The sequence below is a fragment of the Dermacentor andersoni genome, chromosome 10, assembly GCF_023375885.2.
Source record: "Dermacentor andersoni chromosome 10, qqDerAnde1_hic_scaffold, whole genome shotgun sequence".
In the NCBI taxonomy this organism is placed as follows: domain Eukaryota; kingdom Metazoa; phylum Arthropoda; class Arachnida; order Ixodida; family Ixodidae; genus Dermacentor; species Dermacentor andersoni.
Genome location: NC_092823.1, coordinates 42,932,335 through 42,952,216, shown reverse-complemented (window position 1 = coordinate 42,952,216; position 19,882 = coordinate 42,932,335). Strand labels below are relative to the sequence as shown.

General features: G+C 45.8%; 1 protein-coding gene across 2 annotated transcripts in view; it reads left to right on the top strand.

Moving 5' to 3' along the window:
• Positions 1 to 13,329, top strand: part of LOC126546291 (protein LTO1 homolog) — a 30,899-nt gene extending 17,570 nt beyond the window's left edge. For both annotated transcript variants that reach the window (XM_050194467.3, XM_055062207.2), the window contains one exon: positions 742 to 13,329. In XM_050194467.3, coding sequence (XP_050050424.1) covers positions 742 to 831 — 90 coding nt within the window. In that variant the 3' untranslated portion in view covers positions 832 to 13,329. The remainder of the gene's footprint in view (positions 1 to 741) is intronic.
• Positions 13,330 to 19,882: the final 6,553 nt, after the last annotated feature.

The following is a 19,882-nucleotide window of genomic DNA, read 5'->3' as shown; positions in this document are numbered from 1 at the left end:
ATTTTGGGAAGCATAAATCTGGCTAGCTCTCGAAAAGACTGGGATGACAGCGGCAGCTGCATTATTATTGGGACTGACTGTGATGCCATGAGGCTTAGTATTTTAGCAGCCAATCATGATGGTTTCAGCATTAGGGCGCCAAATGGTTGTGACTTTTCTCTAGGAAGGTTTATTTCATCCATTTTCTTACTTGTTTCCATGGTTACAGATTGAAGGGAGTCGGAGTTATTTGTTTATTTAAACACTGCAACATGTCAGTGCAACGAGAATTCCTGTATAAGTAAACACAATTTGGATAAACACGAAACTGGATAACAACACTAGAAATTTGTTACTTGTTTGCTTTCACTTTAACCCCTTCTGTGCCATGGCTGAGCTGGGTTCATCCATGCATTTCTGGTAAAAACAGCCGAGGTCAAGCTCAACTTGCAGACAGTACTTTTTATTTTCCAGCAGTGGACGAGCTGGTTCTGCCTCAGTGCTTCATTGTGCTTCTGGTAGATGGCAGCACACAAACCATGGGGCAGCACAAGCAAAGGCGAGTCTATTGTGGTGGAAGAAGTAAGACATGCTTGCGACAGGGGGTCCTAAAAAATATTTCAGCCTTTTTTCGTAAGAATATGGGATTATAGCATGTCACAGAAGGAGTTAACTGCCAGAGTGGGTCTTCGTGACAGCACGAACCTCTTCCGTTTGATGTCCTGCGCTGTGTGTCCTTCACTGTCCACCGTTGGGTTGTAGGTTGTGGCTATACTGAACATCAACACGCAAGAGAGCGAACTCCATCCCGAGGGAGAGCCATCGTCTCCACGGCCCGAGATGTCCTTCTGATGACCTTCAATCTCCGGGGTTCCCACAGAGGAAGTGGGTGGCGGCAGCCCCGAACCTGAGACCGCGGTGGCAGCGTCAACACCGTTGCCCCCAACAGAGCCCGCACCTCCTGCTGCCACCGTCATGTCACCGCCTCCCAGTGCTCAAAGAGCAACGCCGGTTCCCATCAGGCCTCAGCGCCGGCGATTCTCGGCTCCGGCTTCGGCGGGTTCGACACAGCAGTGCTCTGTGCTGTGAGGGTTGCTCTCTGTTGGATGAATTCGCCGTCGCAGCTTGGCCAGGGGTGTGGCAGACCTTGGCCATTCCTTACAGATGGGATCAGAATTGAAGAACCAGCGCTAGGTTGTTGCGACACACTTTAAGTGGTGGCGAGGGGGGAGGGTAGGAGTGGACAGACTTAATGTACACAACATCGGCAGTGACCTGCCGCAACAGAGTGTGCCAAAGTTTAAAGGAATCCCGCAGTGCGCTGTAGCTGGCCTCATACTCATAACTTCAGTCATCGTCGGGATCCTTCTCAGGTGAGGGGTGCACACTGGTAATGGGCACACAGTGGTGACAAAAGGGTGCATACTGGTTGACTTCAGCAGCAGAAGCAAAGGTGGTTACTGTGTGTACGCAGTTGTCAGTGTACATTTTGGCAACAACAGTCTCCAGGAAAACATGCTTGCAAATGCATCCTGAAAACAACGCACAACTGTTTGTGAGAAGGTAGTGCTCAGACAAAGGCTTTTTGTTTTTTAATTTCAGACTCTTGCCGTATGGTATAAGTGATTAAATGTACAAATCCAGGCCAGTTTCGGCAATATATGTCAGTACAGTTTGTTGGTCAAGTACAAAAGAGACAAAGAAAGGTGCTTGAAGACCAATTTATAGGTTTTTTTTTTTTAGAGTATTCATCTAATTAGGAGCATTATGCCATAAACAACACTTGGACAACATTAGCAGCCTCATTGCCAAGCAGGCAAATGGCTTCAGCCGAAACGAATACTCCTGTCACAAGAAAAACCTGATGTCACTGAGCTGTGACAGAACTTGTGGTTGTGAACTGATTTCCGATGCACATTGTTACACAGGCGACACAGTCTAAATGTATAAAGGCCCGGCACTGTGCTCTGACCTGACCCAGGCTTTTCCCATTCTTTTCCCACAGTCTTTTACTGCGACAAGATAGGGATTTCTGCAACATTGGCATATCGAAACCGCAACAATTGGAGCAAGTTGATGCAGGCAGCAAGTCCCACTTGTTGCCCGCACTTTTCATTGTGTCCGAACCAGCTCCTCTGCTTCTGCTGTTTCAGCCGACTGCTACTCACTGCCAAGCTGCGATCCCAAAGTTGACTGAAGTCCGACTATGGACCATGCTCTGCTTGGCACTGAGTCATGATCCTGTTTAATGTAGCCAACTTTTTTAATAATGCTGTTTGTGCACACTTAAGGTCGACGCTGGGCTGCAAGGAGAATACTGCCACTGAGCCAATGTTGCAGCACGGTTCCCAGCGCTTCGGTTCCCCCCTCCTGACATCAATGTACAACATGCGCATGTATGCACGCGTGTCTTTGTACGAGTCGCGGAGTTCTGGGGCCGAAACTGCGAAGACTGCCTTTCTTTTTTTTTCTTATACGCCCTATAGTACTCTGTGAGCTCAGTGTCACTGCCTCACACTTGCCTGGTGGGTTTTGGCATCCGAAGTAGCCACTTGCTAACATGTACGTACAAACATTTTACACTTCGTGTCACTGAACGACTTGAGAGTGTGTACGGACGAGGGTCTTCAGACTTGGTTCCCCAATGAGTACAGGTCTGTGCATCCGGGTCGATACGTGTTATCCGCTTGTTGCTTAAAACCTCTCAAGCTGTGGCTGGGAAAACAGTGGTATCAGCATGGCTTGAAATCGTGTCTCGTGCTGGTTCGATGCAACAGTGATTGTTTTGACTGTCTGAGTAAAATATTTTGGCATTGCCAGCTTTCAGAACTGCTGTTACATACTGCAGAAGGGCTGATTGACTGTCCCTATGCTGTGTGCGATTCTTTGTCAGTTGTTTCAAGAGCAGCACCAGGGTTTGGCGGCACAACTGGATGAACTATTTCAGCACTGTGGCCTCTTAGTCGCTCGCTGAAAGGTGGCTTGTTTTTTGAACCAAAAGCTACTTTGTGTTCAGATACAAGTGACATGTGCCAGATTGTACCTGCTCATGCTTCTGAACACTAATGCATTGTTTAGTTATTTGTTTGAGCCTCAATATAACGAACATTGATGTACCGTATCTTGCGGTGTATAAGACGTGTCTTTCTTTTTTTCATAATTTTCGCTGGTGTGTTTTATACAGTTGTGCAAACTTTATGTGCATAAAGAAATGCATGCTGGCACAACCAACATGTGCAATTATTATTATTGCTTTTCTTTTTGAGTGCAAGAAACCAGGCGTTGTAGCATTCAGAAAGTAATCAAATCTTTTACCGACAGTGGAGCGACAGTTGGCACAGATGTTGGCTTCTAGGGTTTGCTCCTTAGGCAGCACGGCGGCGGGAGTGAAGGTCAGCAGTGATTCCAGGTCTTCGTGATTCCAGGTCTGGATGTAGTTCTCCGTTATAGTTTAGTTTTACTTTAAAAACAAGGGTTAAACCCATAAAACTGACGCAATAAATAACGAAAGGATGCCATAATTTTTCACTTTTTCGTTATGGTAACCAAAATATACCCATTCCAAAATCAGCACTTAGTTATCATCATCAGCTGGCTGTGCGTGTCCATCCCAAGCACGCCATGCTGCAGAGGCAATGCCTGCAACGTGCCTGAAATGTCGCATAAAATTTATTCAGAAGCCGACGGTGGTTCCCCAGCAATGCTGCCAGCCAGTGTGGCCAAAGTTTTTGACTCTGTCGGAGGACAAGGTCTTTGATCGCTTCGAGTGAAGGGCAACAAATATTAATTTACTGCACCTAAGAGAAGTGTTATTTGCAAATTTTTTTTCTGCTGGGATTTGCAGCTAAAAAATTGTTTACCCAAATTTACTAACATGATATGTGTAAAAATTCGGCATTTTTGCGGTGAGAGTACATGTGTGCATTGTTTCATTACCCCGACCGAGGTAAAATAGGTTTTTCCTATATACCGGTGCAATTTATGTGCCAATTTTTTCCTCGACACTTGCAAAAAGGCGGGTCCAAGTGCAGCTTATACAAAGGTGCAATTTATCATCCAGGAAATACGGTAATTAAATTTGTGATTTAACAAACTTTTCTCATCTCGATATTGCCTTGACTGAAGACCATGCACCTGTTCCTGCGACTCAGCAGTGTAACTTTGCTTTGCACATAAGTCTTCATAAGTTACCACTCTGCTGTGCAATACCGGAGCTGCTTTCAAGCTGTGCTGCAGGTACTGCACTGACACGCCGAGCTCTGAACAGTAAGAACAAGCATACTTATTGCATGCTAACGCTAAAATACAACTGCTCCTGCACGGCCAAGCATGCTGTGGTTGCACAATCAGTGGCTCTGTAACTTCTGAAACACTCTGTAGATTTTTAAAAGGAATTTATTGCGCTAAGAGGGCACAATGCTTGCAATGTGTGGCTGCAGAATCATTCTTGCGGCCAAGCCAGTGTTGCCATTCTTGGAACTTGCACCACCTTGGCGCCATTCCGCAGAAACACTCAACTGACAATGTTGTTGTGCCAGGTTTACGAAGGATTTAGCCTCGCACTACCATTTACTTGCCTCGCTGTTAATTCATTCACTGTCTTGGTCCTGCAGTAGTCTCGGGTCTATATTCCTGGGCTAAGATGAATATTCTTTGAACTTGGATGACGGCAGATGCCTCGTGGCTGCCTGGCTACCTGCAGGCAAGCGGAGTCGACATTCGCCTTTTTGAAATTCTGCTCATGGCACACAGTTAAGTGCGCCCGGTCTTAATCGCTGTGACTTGGATGTCATGAGTGGTTCTAACATGCACAGCTGCAGCCTGCTTGCATCCGAGTCTCCCGTCAGTGGTTTTTCCTACAGTTCAGCCATTGCACGCTTTACTTAACGCAAGATAGACCACTCAGAGCTAGCCCCAAGTTTGTCTGCCTAATCTTCCTGGGGACTGCAGGATGATGTCAAAGCTTTCGACACCTCACTCAGTACTTGAACACAAAAATTAATATATTGGACAAATGAGCAAGATGTGAAGACGGCAAACAGTCACAGTTCGTTCTCACACTATAGAAGTGACCTGGGCATTATGCTCAAGGAACCTAGGGACAGCAGAACAGCCAGAAAGGCGACCAGTAGCGCCATGGGGCAAGTGTACATGCTTGGAATGGGGTGAGATCATTCTATAAAGCAAAAGGAACAAACCTACACTGCAGATAAATTTTTCTGTTTGTGTGTTCGCTTGTTTCGAGTGTGCTATATAGCACGTAATCAGCAGAGCATACAGAAAGCGGTCCCAAAGTGAATCGCAGCAGTGGGAGCGTTTGATAAAACTATCAAAAGGGTAACTATAGGAGCTGCTGAAAAATTGTGATATGCAGAATTATGCAACATTATTACAATGAGCACAAACAAATTATGATTGGAAGTGACACCAGAAGTAAACGGGCAGTATAATGTGAAAAAGAGCTGGAATACAGCAGTTCTTGATGTGGATTATCAAATGTGAACAGGTTCAGCAATTGTTTAAAACTTGTAAAGCCTGTAACAGCCATAAGTGTCGGGTGGTAACACACTAAACATTTTATGGCTGAGTACCAAATCATCTGCTTCACATCGTTTGCTTCCAGTTGGATGCATAACAACAATATGCAAACTAGCAAATTACTAATGTGACCAGATTGGTCAGATGCCAGAATGGGGCGGCGGGGGTAAGAGTCTTGAGATAGAGTCGAGGTTCAACATTTATTCCAATTTTGTCTGTGCGAAGGTAAACGTGAAGCTAAACCAGGACCTCTGGTTGCCTTACAAAGGCCTTTCGAAAGCTTTTACTATCCAATCATGCCCAGGGTGGCTGAGCAATTACGGTAGAATTTCTCTTCAGTAAGCTTATGCAAAATCTTCATTCCATTCCTGCCTGTCTTCTTGTCCGGCATTGACAACCTTGTGGGCTACCTTTGAAGGATACATCTTGTGCACTGTCCGTGACTTGTCGAGTGTTGATTCTTGGGCGCTACCTTTGAATGGTAAACCCTGTACACTGCTAAATGCTGCACAAGGATGAGCTTTGGTAGCCGGCAGTGCAAGACGGCTTGCGTGCGTTACTGGCCTGCCTCTGCTATGAAGCATTGTGGTGTTTATTTTTTCTTTTTTTTGATGAGTGCGTCATGCACCTTGTTCACGTGGCAGTTGCCGCTGCACTGTTTTTTATCTCTGCACTCTCTCTCTGATGATGTGCTCAATAGAGCTGGTTGTATTGTATTATTGTTCACACTCACTTAGTGCACTGTGGTGAAGGTGTGTACGTGTGGTCTTGTGGTGGTGATGTTCACTTCTTTAAGGAGGGCTGAGTTTTTCCAGAGGCAAGTTGGACCATTTTGACCTAGAAAGTGACTTTGAGCTCACACATGTGGGTGTGAATTCATGCGTGCTTTCATAGGTCTCGTCGAGGCATGAGACCTTAGGGGATCCGCTTGGCATGTTTAAAGTCTTCCCACTAGAAGACGCATCTGTCATTCAGAGGATTCTTGTAAACTTGGCGTCTTTACATGAAGGCACAATTGGCAATGATTGTAGGTAACTAAATTTTAGTTTACTATCTGTCGGTAGCCTGGGTGGGGTCTGCATGGCAAGATGATAGACGGGTGCATGGTTCACCCATACCTCCGCACCTTGCTTATAGAGTTACCAAAATGGTACCTCCTTGCCTGCTTGTCATACCGAGGTAAAGTAAAGATATGATTTTAAGTTAAACAGACACGTAATACGCTTGTCAAATTTTGCATCAGTGTGCCATGTTTGTGCGTAATGCTCATAGGAAAAAATTGCGAAAAAAAAATCGGAAATAGAAAAAGTTGGCAGGCAGATGAACAGAAAGCTTCTTGAGGACATTTCACAGTGCGTAAAATAGAGATCTTCAGTAAATTAGAATTCTATGCAAGGCACACTTAAGACTGATTTTAAATTAGGAATCCCATTATGGAAGCACTAATCCTTGTGCAGTTTGGCTGTTTGAGTTTCTGTTTCCGTATTGCAAATTAATGTTTTGTTTGTGAGCCTTAGGGCAGGGCCTAAAACTTAGCATTTATTTGTCACGCGAACTGTGTTACATACGCCTTGTCCCATTAAAGATAGGTTCACACATCTTAAACTTTTATCTCACTTGATTTGCTTCACTATGGCAAGAACGTACGAGGATGGTACTGTGGTACCCTTTCCAAACAGTTCCCGCTTGCCTCTAGCAAAACCAGAGCCTTCATGTCTTTGTGTTTCTTGGTGGACATGTTCTTGGCTCTTCCTTTGTGCCCCTTTTGGTGCAAAACGCCACGACGATGAATCCTGTAAACACTGCGCCGTGTTGGAAGCAGTAGGTGAAACAGTGTTTTAAACTTCACTGCCACATTCCAAATCAGTTTGTGGCGTCTGTAATGCCAGTACAAAAGCATGCACATATTGCGACTGTTGCACAGGCTGCAATAGTTCTAACTGCTCCAATAAGAAGTTGTTGACTTTTGCTGCCACACGTGTGTGCAGCAAGTGGTTGAAGCTGTTCACTGAAATATTGCTCGCACTGCTCGTTGCTAAGTGAATGGTGCCATGAATAGCCATAAGTTAATATTGAAAATTCATTTTGTTGACGTTGTCCTTTCTTGTTCATTTAGTCACACATGTAGTTTTATTTGAAGAAGTACTGACATAACATTTCCTACTTGTCATTTTCTGTCAGTTTGTTGCGTTAAATGAAAGTACAAACCCTCTAATCTCAAGAAAAATACTCTAGAAACGCACCGAGGAGGAGAGTGCAGCTACAAGAAAGGCTTGCAGCACTCTTTCTATTGCATATTTTGTGAGCGATGTTGTCATAACTAGCCTTATTGTTACATGATGCTAGTAGATATTGCCCTTTGTCATGACTTCATAGTAACATAGATAATGCCTGGGCTGTCATTTTGAGGCCAGTATTGGTGTCGAACTAAAGTATCTCATAAGTATTTGCCGACCTTTATGCTCCCTAAGCGTCATGCTTTATAGTATGAGAAGCATGTGGTTACATAATCAGAAATATGTCAGTACACCTTTAAATGCAGATTTGGAATTTTAATGAGAGGTGAAACAAGAATGCTGCTTTTATTTCATTTTTTGTTTATTAGTATTCTACAAGTGCTACTGCCCAGAAACCTACTTTTACAGCTGTTATGGCTTGTGCGCTTGCATGGTATATCAAGCCAATTAGTTTGTGCATGCAATAAGAATTCTCTTGGAGCATTGAACTTTAATGTGAACTTGAATATATGGGTGCCAGAAAAATAATGCAGTTCTGTGCAGTAATGTTGATTTGGAAGCTGTTCTGAAACATGAGCCAACGCCTCGTGTGCAGTTGGATAGGAATTGTGGCTTGGCATCGCATGCAAACGATGGCATTAAGCAGAATTCAGTTTCTTTTTTTCCCCCCGATCGTTCTTAGCGAGTGAATTTTGTGTGCAAGAACCGTTGAGCAAAGCTGAAGTGTAGCTAGGAAAATATATTCACTTGCTACTTTGAACATCAACAATTGGGCAAACATTTTTTGAGCAGTGGTTACATTTTCATTGCATGTTGGAAAAATAACGCTCAAGTTTGTGAGTAATTAACACCATTGACTGTGAAGGCTTCTTTCTGCACCTGATTCATTAATGCATTAGTTTTGTGAAGTGCCCTCGTTTATTTTAAAGATAATCCTTATCGATAGAAGTATTGCAACAGTCATTCTTAATTATAATTACAGAAAAAAACAAGGGACAAATTTTATGCTTAGGTCGTGTTTGCATGCTGTGTGACAGACACCTCTTGGGTCTTGTCCACACTCCAATTATGCACATAAGTAGCATTTTGTGGTGCGCTATCTTGTTTAATACGTCTTTGGATGCAGTACTTCCTTGTTTCATTCAAAATGTGTTGTAACTACACGTTGTCTGCTATGCTGTGGAACCAAAACTAGCTTAAGTATGACGCCATCTGTCATTTCTTGCTGAAACATGCAATGTGCCATGTCCAGTCATAGCACTGACAGATGGTGCTGCTGTTGACAAGAAGAAAGATATTTTTTTTTTCAACATCACCATAGGTAATGCTTACTTTAGGGTTGGGCAAATATTCAAAGTTTCAAATGCAAATCAAATGTTACTCTTTAACTACTTGTACTCTCATTCAAAAATGAACTATTGGGCGTTTTCGAATATCAAAGCTTTACCAAATATTTTGCTGAAGGCATCTTTAAAATCTCGTTGTGGTTCTCCGTCTGCTAAACAAACTCTGCCAAGTTGTAAGAGGAGAAGCAACGACAAAAGTTTTCAAACCAAGGGAAAAAAATAAAATGTGCAATGCCAGCTTTCTTTTTCGTTTCGCAGCTGAAGCGTATACATGACAACCTGCAATTTTTCTTGTAGTCTGTCATTTAATGTTTATGGCACTCTATTCAAGTAGCAGTTTTATAAGTGTTATGCTACAATGGGTGATCTTTTCCTTGCAACAGTCCCTATTACATGTGTCTACAGTGCACAAGTCCTTCAGCAGCTTTTTCTTTTCTTTTCGCACTTTTTTTTCTTTTTTTCGCCAATCATTTATTTAGTGTTCTTGGAAAGCTAGTCATACAGCAGCCATTCATTGCTCAAAAGCTTGTTCACAACCAAGCTCTAAATATGTTGAGAGGCTATTCCTGCAGTTCCTTTTTTTTAATGACAATTAGGAATCTTGTGTTTAAAACCGATCCGAATTGTCCCTGATTGTTAGCTGTCCATTTTTTCTTAGTCATTAGAAGTTTGGTACCTAAATATATGGAAGTAAATATTCCTGCTGTAAATGTATGCATCTGCGTTTGACTATTTGATATTTCATTCGATGCTTACTATTCGTATTTGATTTGCATTTGAAAAAAGCTAATATTCACCCACCTCTACTTATTTCTTACTCTGAATGAAACTGAAAGGTACTGTATCTGAACACGATGTCAAACAAAACACTTGGCAAAAAGCTAGCTCTGTACACATTTTGAGCATGGATAATGCAACATCTTAGCCACAAGAGCCATTTGCACCTGTTTCGTTATATTAACGCAACATTTGCTCCATGCCTTAAAACGAAAGAATAGTGTTTTCACAACCATACAACACTAGAAAAAAGACACATACAAAGGATGCAACACAAGCACTGTGTAATTGTGTCATGTCCGTACTGTGCATACCTATTATTATTATTATTATTATTATTATTATCACATTTTTTGCACTCTAAGCCATCATTTACGGGCGGGGCTGAATGCCATTATACTAAACCTATTTCAATTTAAATACAAAAGCTTCGGTGTTTCAAGAAAACCCGTGTTTTGTAGCTGAGAGTGGCATGATTCGAAATCGGCACTTGATTAAGTTAAAGCGTTAAGTTGATCTTAAGGTTGGTGTGCGTGATCTGTCAGCCCATTGCTGGCACTCACAGCGGGTGGTCCACTGAACTCCATCGAGGCAGTGTCTGAGACATTAATATTCAACTCACTAAGAAAGGGGCATGCTTGGTTAATGTCCTCAAGAAAGATTGACGTGTGTATTATGGCATGAACATCACTAAACCGCTGGCTAAACCAGCATATGCTGCTGTTGAGCATGTGGAATGTTCTTGTCAGATCAGCTTCCAGTCTCAACATTTTTGAATGAGCATTATGTTTGAGTCTGTTTTGTTGCTTTAACCAAAGAACTGTAAAACCATTGCAAAGATGTGCTTTCTTTCACGCTATTAATAGCCAATGGTTATCACTAATGTCTCATGAGTGACGATGCCGGTGTTGCATGTTTGTTAAACATTGGGACTTCCTGCTCCTTGTGGTGAATGTTAACATTTGTGCTGCAAGACCAAGCTGCACGACTTGCATTTGATAGCAATTAGATTGATTACAGTGCAGCAGTTCGAGTTCATAGAGAGTACAATGCATGGCTCCTGAAATGCCGTAATGTCTGCATTGTAGTTGCACCATGTCTTTAGGGGTGCACTCTTGGCTGTAGGGCTTTTTGAGACGAGTGTTGTTTGCATCCCCGATTGCATTTTTGTGCGTGGGCCCCAACAACCTGTACATTTCCAAGCCACACTGTTCTAGCCACAGGATAGCTTTCTTTTTTCAGACATAAAATAAGGGAATGCGAATACATTCTTCTACAGTATTTCAAAAAGGCAGAAGAGGATGTGATAAAAATGTTTCTGCTTGCTCAAATTCAGCCTTTTGCCTCACCTTACGTATGTTTGTGGCTAGTGAATATCTTCAGTTCATCCATGACATAGACGTTCCCATATATTGCTATAGAACTGTTGTTGCTGTTGCTATAGTGTGTGTAGCTCTAAAGTGTCCAGAACGGGCTTTGCTACATTTTTCTCTCTGAGCCTTTAGGTTGGTTTATACTTTGTGAACATTCTTACAGTGCTCTTAAAGCTTATTCATTCATTCCAATCTGCGATGTACAATTTATGCTTTTGCAAAAACTTCAGTTACATGTATTGGTCTGAGAGAGCACTGGCCAAAATCTTTGATGTGAGATATGTTTATGGGAGACTCTGCAAAGGCTGGTGTCTGTATGTTTCAGTGTCACTTTGTCCCACATTACATGCCATCGGCATCCTAGGCAGTTTTCTACAGCCCTCCTACGTGGTTACGATGCATTCACTTGAACTGGTTAGATTCCCATCTCTGAACTGTGCAAAACAAAAATGAGTGAGAAGGTGACATGATGCTAAGACTGCACAGGTCTTGTGTTGTCTTCTTGCATATCTGTCTTTGATGCTGTTCGCAGTGTGGATGTACAGCCTACCCCGGAAAACTTCGGGTGACATCATGTCCATGTCATTCTATCTTTCTTAACGGCGAATTTGTGAAATGTAATCATGTTTGCTTGCATAGCTGCAGCCTCGTTTCGGTGCAGGGTTCTGTAATTGCATAGAAATTTGCAGTTGAAGTGCCATGATTTCAAGCACTTGCTCCATGATGCACACTTTTTGCTTCTTCGAGTGAGGTGTGAATTGAGTGGTTTTTGTCACAAGAGTTAGGGGTAGCAAAGCCCAGTTCTGGATGCACGACTGTCATGGCCAAGTCCGAGCTGGTCCGCAAATGATCTGGAATGTCAAAAGCATGCCACGATGAGGTTTTTGCGTACTGTTCTCTGCACAGATCGGTGTATGACAATGCCTCAAAGTGTAGCCTGTAAAAAAAAAAAGTCATACAAAACGCGGTCGTGTAGTTCATCGCGTCTTGTATGGCGATCGTTGGCAGCTCTTTATATACGCTCCGTTTTAAGACGGTATACTCCAAACCATTTCTATACTAACAGGTTTTGTCACAACAGCCAAAAAAACGTGGATACTGCAATGTATATGTGGCATACATGTTGACTTTTACAATGTAAGGCATTTCACATTTACAAGTTGTCTGCTGTTAAAAGATTGTGTGCTCATACAACTCCAGCATATTATTTATTTTTTATCTTATCACTTGTCATGTTGGTATCCTGTTGTGTGGTGTATTCACCATATTGCAATGTTTTGTTTTTGTTGGCACTGTTAAGTATGACAACTGGGCACTGGAACTTGCAGATGCCTAGCAGCAATGTAAAAGTTACGTTCTGTTCAACATTGCAAGAAGCTTTCCAGTCTGTGGAAATCTGGGGCCACAGAATTATTTTTTCAGGACTCTGAGTTTTTGCTTTGTATTAATATATGCAAGTGCAACTGCATGAAAGCACAATTTTCTGCCAGCTGAAATATGCGCTTTTGCAGCAATACTGCTTTTTGGAAAGCTGTGTAAATTTGTAGCAACTATTGACATTGTTTAGTCCATGTTTGAATTATTTTGTCAGATTCTTTTATAGAAATGCCTCTCAGGCAACACAAATATCACTTTGTCAGTTTTGTAAAGACAGTAATTGCTGTTTGTGTTTGGTAAAGATTATTACAATGTGAAACAGTATATCTTCATAGACCTTTGTGAAGTTACCGTCACATTATTGAAGTACCATTCCAGCAAAATATTCCAATATATGATCTGATAAAAAGGGGCTTTGTGCGTTAACAGTTATAATGGTGGTGATCACTTATGATCGTAATCTTCCTAGTGCTGTATGTGATGTAAAGGTTGTGTTCACATCAAGACATTGCTGCTGGACATTTAGAGCTTGCAAGCTTATCATGTTCCAGGGTGTTAATTGTTGTTCTTTGCTTTCAACGATGTTTATGTGCAAAAATATTTTGTTGTACTATGGCGGTTTCAATTGTAAAAGGAAAAAAAATTCTAGAAGGCATACGGCATCCTCATTTGTGTAATAAAATTATTTCAAGATTGCCACAATCCAGGGGTATGGCTCACTTTCTTTGAAGGGACGGAGCTAGGTGAAAGTGCTCCAAAGTGTCACCGAGAACAGAACTATCGTGAGCAGGAAGATGATGCAAGTCTCCACCATTGTGAAAATACAATATAAGTTCCTCTGTGAAGTCTCGAGCACTCTATGAACAAGCTACACAGCAATGCTAAAACAAAAGGCCATTTATTGCACCTTCTCTATAGTAAGCCAGCTAGCCGGTACACGTAATGGAACACGCTGAAAAATCGAGGAAGTTCGACTTGCAGTGCGAGGGTATAGTGCAGATATGTTAGCCCCTGCCAGAACACCTAATATTCGTTCGCGGGTGCAGTCTGACGAACGCAGGCGGGTTCTAAGGAACATGTTCGTCCATTCCGGTGTACCGCTCCGAAGCCTTCGTGCGATGCGTGCCGGTGAGTGACGCCGACCCGAGCCCAAAGAGGAAGGAAACGATCCTTTTATCCGAGCCATCAGGTGGCGCTAGTTCAGAAACGCGCGCGCCATCTCTCGTCATTATTCTCAACTAACATAGACTTCCGCGTGCCGCAAGGAGACGCGGAGCCGTACGGGGAAAACAACGCCAGGGGATGCGAGATGGTTCAGCAAACCAACACCTTTGATGTAACATTGTTTGCTCCACAAACGGGTAATTTGTCGATCACTGATAAACAGTAGAATTTGATTACGTTGTAGCGCAAAATTGGGGAAAATGCAACTTGCGCTGCATCTCGCTGCTGCGCTATGTCGGCGAGCTTTTTTTGTCTTAATATTAAGAGGGGTAGGGAAGCATTGAGCAGCACCTGACTGAGCCTGAGCAAAAAAAAAAATTTTTGAACAGCTATGACGAAGTAAGCTATACGAAGTAATGATAGTAGTTTAATCGGCCGTATAATCTTGTACACATAGTCATACTAACGAATTTAACAAAAATGGTGTCACGCGCGCACAAGAACACATCTCACTCGACCGCGGTAACTCGCTGCCATAACGCTGGAGTGAGGAAGCGTGGCAGCAGCTGCGAGCGAACTTGGCTTCGTGCTGCGTCTCGCATCGACGCGAACTAAGCCGTGAAAACAGCGCGCAGCCGACTGCGACCCCGTCGCAGATGGCTGCTCAAGATAACAGCGGCCCGGATGGGCGCGCGCGTACTCCCGCGCCGCCCGCAGTAGAATGCGGCCCCCTTCCCTAGCCTTCCCCCGGAGCCTTGCGTGCGGCGGAAGGGGCGCGCTTTCTCCCCGCTTTCCTCCCTTTCGTGCGGGAGATTGAGCCGCGATTGCCTGCTCACCCTCGCACGCTTTCAGTCGCACATAATACAGCTTACGGCACGCGAGGGAGATGTTATCACCCTTGGACTTAATACGGAACCTGGCTACGCGACGCCGACGGCAGAAATTGGCTTGGAGTGTCCGTGCAATTGCTATCGCAATAAAAAAAAATGTATTTGAGAGTCGGCGACGAAAGATGCGGTTTCATGCCGTGCCGACGACGTCTTCACGTCGGCTGTACGAAGCGAAACCAGCCACGCTTTCGCGTCCACTCCGCCCCCGTGGCTTATAGCGTCGGCTGCAGTGGGACGTCACTTTCGTGAAAAGCGCCGGCAGCGGATAGCAAATGCTTCGCCTGCCTCTAGCTCACTTCAACGCGCCTCCGGAACTCGAGATTACGCAACCCCCAGCACTAAACGCGCAGAAAAATAGCGCACGATGCCGCGTCTTAGCTTGCCCTGTCTTTGTACGCGCGAACATTTACCTCTAAAGCAGGGCGCGCTAACACCTATGCGCAGCCGCGGACGCACTAGAAAAGGAGACGCGCGCCAACCTGCACCCCACTCTCCTCCTCCGCCCTCGCGCGTGCTTGATTGCGTTACCTCGAGCACCGCCCCCTCCCCGTTTGCCCTCGCTCTGCTCGCGTTGGAAGATGGCGCTCATCAAGCCACCATCCTTCTCGGCTTACCCTCGCGCACAGTCACTCGCAGCTAAAGCATATAGCGCACGGCGCGCGATATGATCTTACCGCACTTGGACTTTTCACGGAACATTTTACGCTGCTCCGCTTCCGCGGTCGCTTTCGGTCGGGCGTGAGCTGAGAGGCGCGTTCGCAAGCATCCACCCGTAATTGAAGCATTTGGCCATTTGCGTCCGCGGAAGTTCCCGTTTATTGTCGCTTTATTCCTTCGCGACGGCAGTGAAATTTCGTTATATCGAAATCGTGTTAAAATATTTCGTTATATTGAGGTTTAAAATACACGCTGTTCTATGGGCAAGGCGGTATAACAAGTTAAATATTGCGTTATTGTTATATTCAGTTTCGTTATTCATTTCAGTTCTTTATTCCCCAGGGGGCGCTTCTGTTCTTCATTATATATATTGGTTGTATATGGTAAATAAACGGCTTTTACTTCGGGACGGCTGGAGTCTGACTTCCACCTTCGGTCAACACCACATTGGCGACGAGGATGTCGTGAACGTACCCCCAGCCCCGCTGCGCCGTCCGTATCCGCCACCATGAGCTTCACCGGGCTTGCTCCGCCGCCGTTTTTCCTTCCGACGCCCGGCCGTCCCTCATTGCCATGGGAGCAGTGGGAGCAGATGTTCAACGTGTACTTGCTGGCATCCGGAGCCGCCGCATTCAAGCCGGAGCAACGCAAGGCTATTCTTTTGCATTGTTTGGGGGCGGAGGGCCAGCGTATTTATCAGACGCTACATGCAGGGACGAGCGCCGCAGCACCGGCCGCGCCAAGTGCCGCAGCACGCGCCGATGACAAGTCTGCCGTGGCCCCTCCTGACGAATACGACTCTGCACTCGCCGCATTACGGCTACAGTTTTCGACGTCGCGCAACGTTATCATCGAGCGTCATCGCTTTCACCGCCGCAGCCAACACACAGGCGAGTCCGTTCATGACTTTGTTGCCGCTCTACGGGAGCTAGCGTCACATTGCTCGTTTGCCTCGCAAGATGATGCTTTGCGGGACCAATTCGTTGCCGGTGTAGCTTCCCCTCGCGTACGTGAGCGGTTACTGCTCGAGGGTTCCACACTTTCATTCGAGAATTCTGTTCGAATTGCACTTCAGTTTGAGCAGGCGGCTGAAGAGCTAAAAGAGCTTTCTGCTTCGGTCGAAGCAATTTCATTGCGGCAGCGTCGAAAACCATCGTCGCATTCTTCGAAAAAAAGGAATTCACGACCGGCAGCCACCGTAGAGCAGAATTTAACGAGGAGCGCGAGCGGCTCACGTGCGCCGCAGCGGAACCGCCCCCCTCAGCGGTACCGAGAACAGAGTAGCCGCTCCGGCTCGCCACATTGTTTCCGATGCGGTTCGCGGGACCACATCGCGTCAGCGCCACAGTGCCCAGCGCATGGCAAGACTTGTTCGTTTTGTGGTCACAAGGGCCACTTTCAAAGGGTATGCAACCGCAAGCTAACCCAAATGCAAGGCCGAGTCCGTGAAGTTGAATTTCATGAAGATGTTTCGTCATCCAGCAGTGCTGAGGAAGTTTTGACTGTGCAACGTTCCGCGCGTAGCGGAATTCATATTCAATTGCAAGTCGCGAATTTCACTTTGACATTCCTTGTTGATTCAGGGTCGTCTGTTTCAATCCTGTCGGAACAAGACTTCAGTCGATATTTTCAGAGCGTTCCGCTCCTGCCTGCTCCGCATGTTAGTCTGTTTGACTACTCTCAACGGCTGATTCCAGTGCTAGGTTGTTTCCAGGCAGACGTTCGATTTAAAGGCCGCACAGCGTCGCTACGTTTTTATGTTGTTCACCGAGGCACTTCTCTGATCGGTCTAGACGGCATTAAAGCCTTGGATCTTCGCATTGAGGGTTCTGCTCTCAAGTGCCTACACACGTTCGTTACTCCGCAGCCGACTGTTGTTGACCCGCTATCCTGTTCTATTTCCACATCGTCAAGCACGCAGCCCCATAACAAAGCTCTTCCGCCAGCCTTAGCATATGAGTTCAGTTCACTTTTCAGTCCCGAGTTGGGTCTTGCTAAGGGGTTCACGCATCGCATCAAGACACGGCAAGGCGTGCAGCCTGTAACTTCGAAGCTTCGCCGTCTGCCGTATTCTCTCCGTTCACCAGTATCAAATGAGCTTCATAGGTTGCTGAGCCTTGACATCATCGAGCGGATCGATGCTTCTGAATGGGTGTCTCCCATTGTTGTTGTTAACAAGAAAGATGGTAGCATCAGGATCTGTGTAGATCTTCGAGAGCCGAACAAAGCTATTGTTCCAGACAGTTTCCCATTGCCCCATACAGAGGAGCTGCTTCACGCTTTGGTAGGCGCTACACACTTCTCCAAACTTGACTTGGCTTCTGCTTACCATCAGGTTCTCTTGCACCCTGACAGCAGGGATCTGACAGCTTTCATCACCCATGATGGCCTTTTCCGTTTTAAAAGAGTTTGCTTTGGGTTGGTTTCTGCCCCAGCGGCATTTCAGAAGATGATGGCGAAAATCCTTGACCGCTGCCCTGGCGTGTTGTTCTACATTGATGATGTCATCATTTTTGGCAAGACCGCAGAACAACACCTTTCAAACTTGAAGACCGTGCTGCAAAAGATCAAGAACGCAGGTCTGAAACTGAACGACAAATGCCTTTTCGACGTTCCAGAACTTGCCTTTCTAGGGCACAAGGTCACTGCACGTGGTATCTTGCCACTTCCAGAGAAAGTAGACTCCATAGTTAACACACCAGTGCCAACTGATGTGGCTGCCCTTCGTTCGTTCCTGGGCCTCGTAGAATACTACTCCAAGTTTGTTCCACACTTGGCACAAGTGGTTGAGCCTATGAGAGTCTTACTTCGCAAACATGAGCCATTCATCTGGTCTGCCGAAGCAGACAGCAGTTTCCGGAGGGTCAAGGAAATGCTTTCGTCAAGTACAGTCCTCCAGATGTTCGATCCGTCATTGCCAGTAATTGTGTCGACCGACGCGTCCGACTGTGGGCTGGGAGCAGTCCTGCAGCAACAAAGTGGCCACGAGCTCCGCACAGTCGCTTTCGCATCCCGTACACTGTCGCCTGCAGAGAGAAAATATTCAGTCGGTGAACGAGAAGCACTTGCGTGCATTTGGGCGTGTGAGCGATGGCACACGTACCTGTGGGGTCGCCATTTCACAATTCGAACAGACCACCAGGCACTGGTGTCCTTGCTGTCGTCACAAGGACATGGAAGACGCCCACTTCGAATCGCACGCTGGAGTGCACGACTGCTTTGCTACAATTTCACTGTTGAATACCACAAGGGGTCCACAAACACTGTAGCAGATGCACTTTCTCGGCTACCAGCACCTCCCTCGGAGGCAGAGATTGCTAAGGAGGAAGAAATTGTCTCGTTCATTGAGCCAGCCTGCGTGACTAAGGAGAAGTTCAGGCAGGCCGCCCTCGACGACAGTTGCCTGGAAACCGTCAAGTCATTCGTGCTGAGTTCCTGGCCGCCAAAGAAGTCCATACCAGAAGAGGCGAAACCATTCTACGCCATTCGGGAAGAACTTTCTGTTGTCGATAACCTGCTACTGCGTGGAGAGCGCCTCGTTGTTCCGTCCTCCCTCACGGCTCAGATCATCGGCATCGCGCACGAGACACATCCGGGTATCACGCGCACGAAGGCGCGACTGCGTGAGCGGTTCTGGTGGCCACGAATGGATAAGCAAGTGGAAACGGCAGTAAATAACTGCCATATCTGCCTGGAGGCAGATAAGTCCGCCAAAACATCACCAGCACCGTTGCAACCTGTTGCATGGCCTGAGCGACCGTGGCAAAAGCTTGGCCTAGACATTGTTGGTCCCTTGGAGCATGCAGCCTACAACAGCAGATTTGCTGTAACGCTTGTTGACTACCATTCGAAATGGCCAGAGGTGTATTTTTGCAGCGAAGTGTCCACGAGCACCGTGAAAGACTTTTTAAGAAGTGTTTTTGCCCGGGAAGGCTACCCGGAAGAGATCGTTTGTGACAATGGACCTCAGTTCACTTCGTGTGAGTTCATAACATTCCTGCAACACAGAGGCATCAGTCTTTCACATTCTTCAGTATACTACCCCCAAGCCAATGGGCAAATAGAACGTTTCAATCGCACATTGAAAAACTTCATTCAAGTCTCACTCCTCGAAAGACGACCACTCCGGCAAGCTGTCACAGAATACCTTGCCATTTACCGCTGTACTCCGCACGCCACCACCGGAGTCGCCCCAGCAGTTCTGCTGCATGGTAGAATGCCCCGAACCAGGCTGGATATCGTGGGTTTCTCGGCACCAGCATTTGCGGAAGATCCAGCCAAGGAGTTGGCGCGACTTCGTCAAAGGGTTCGGCGTCAGCAGCAAAGCAGTAAGCACTACACGGACAAAAGAAGAGCCGCCAAGAAGACGAAGATAGCCGTAGGCGATTTTGTCCGTGTCAAAAAACCGTCCGTTCGGTTCAAGGGAGACTGCGCCTTTTCTTCACCCACTGAGGTGATCAAGAGGAGGGGACCAGCCTCTTTCCGACTTGGAGACGGCCGTACGTGGAATGCCTCCAAGCTTTCCAGGGTTCCGGAGAGGGGCA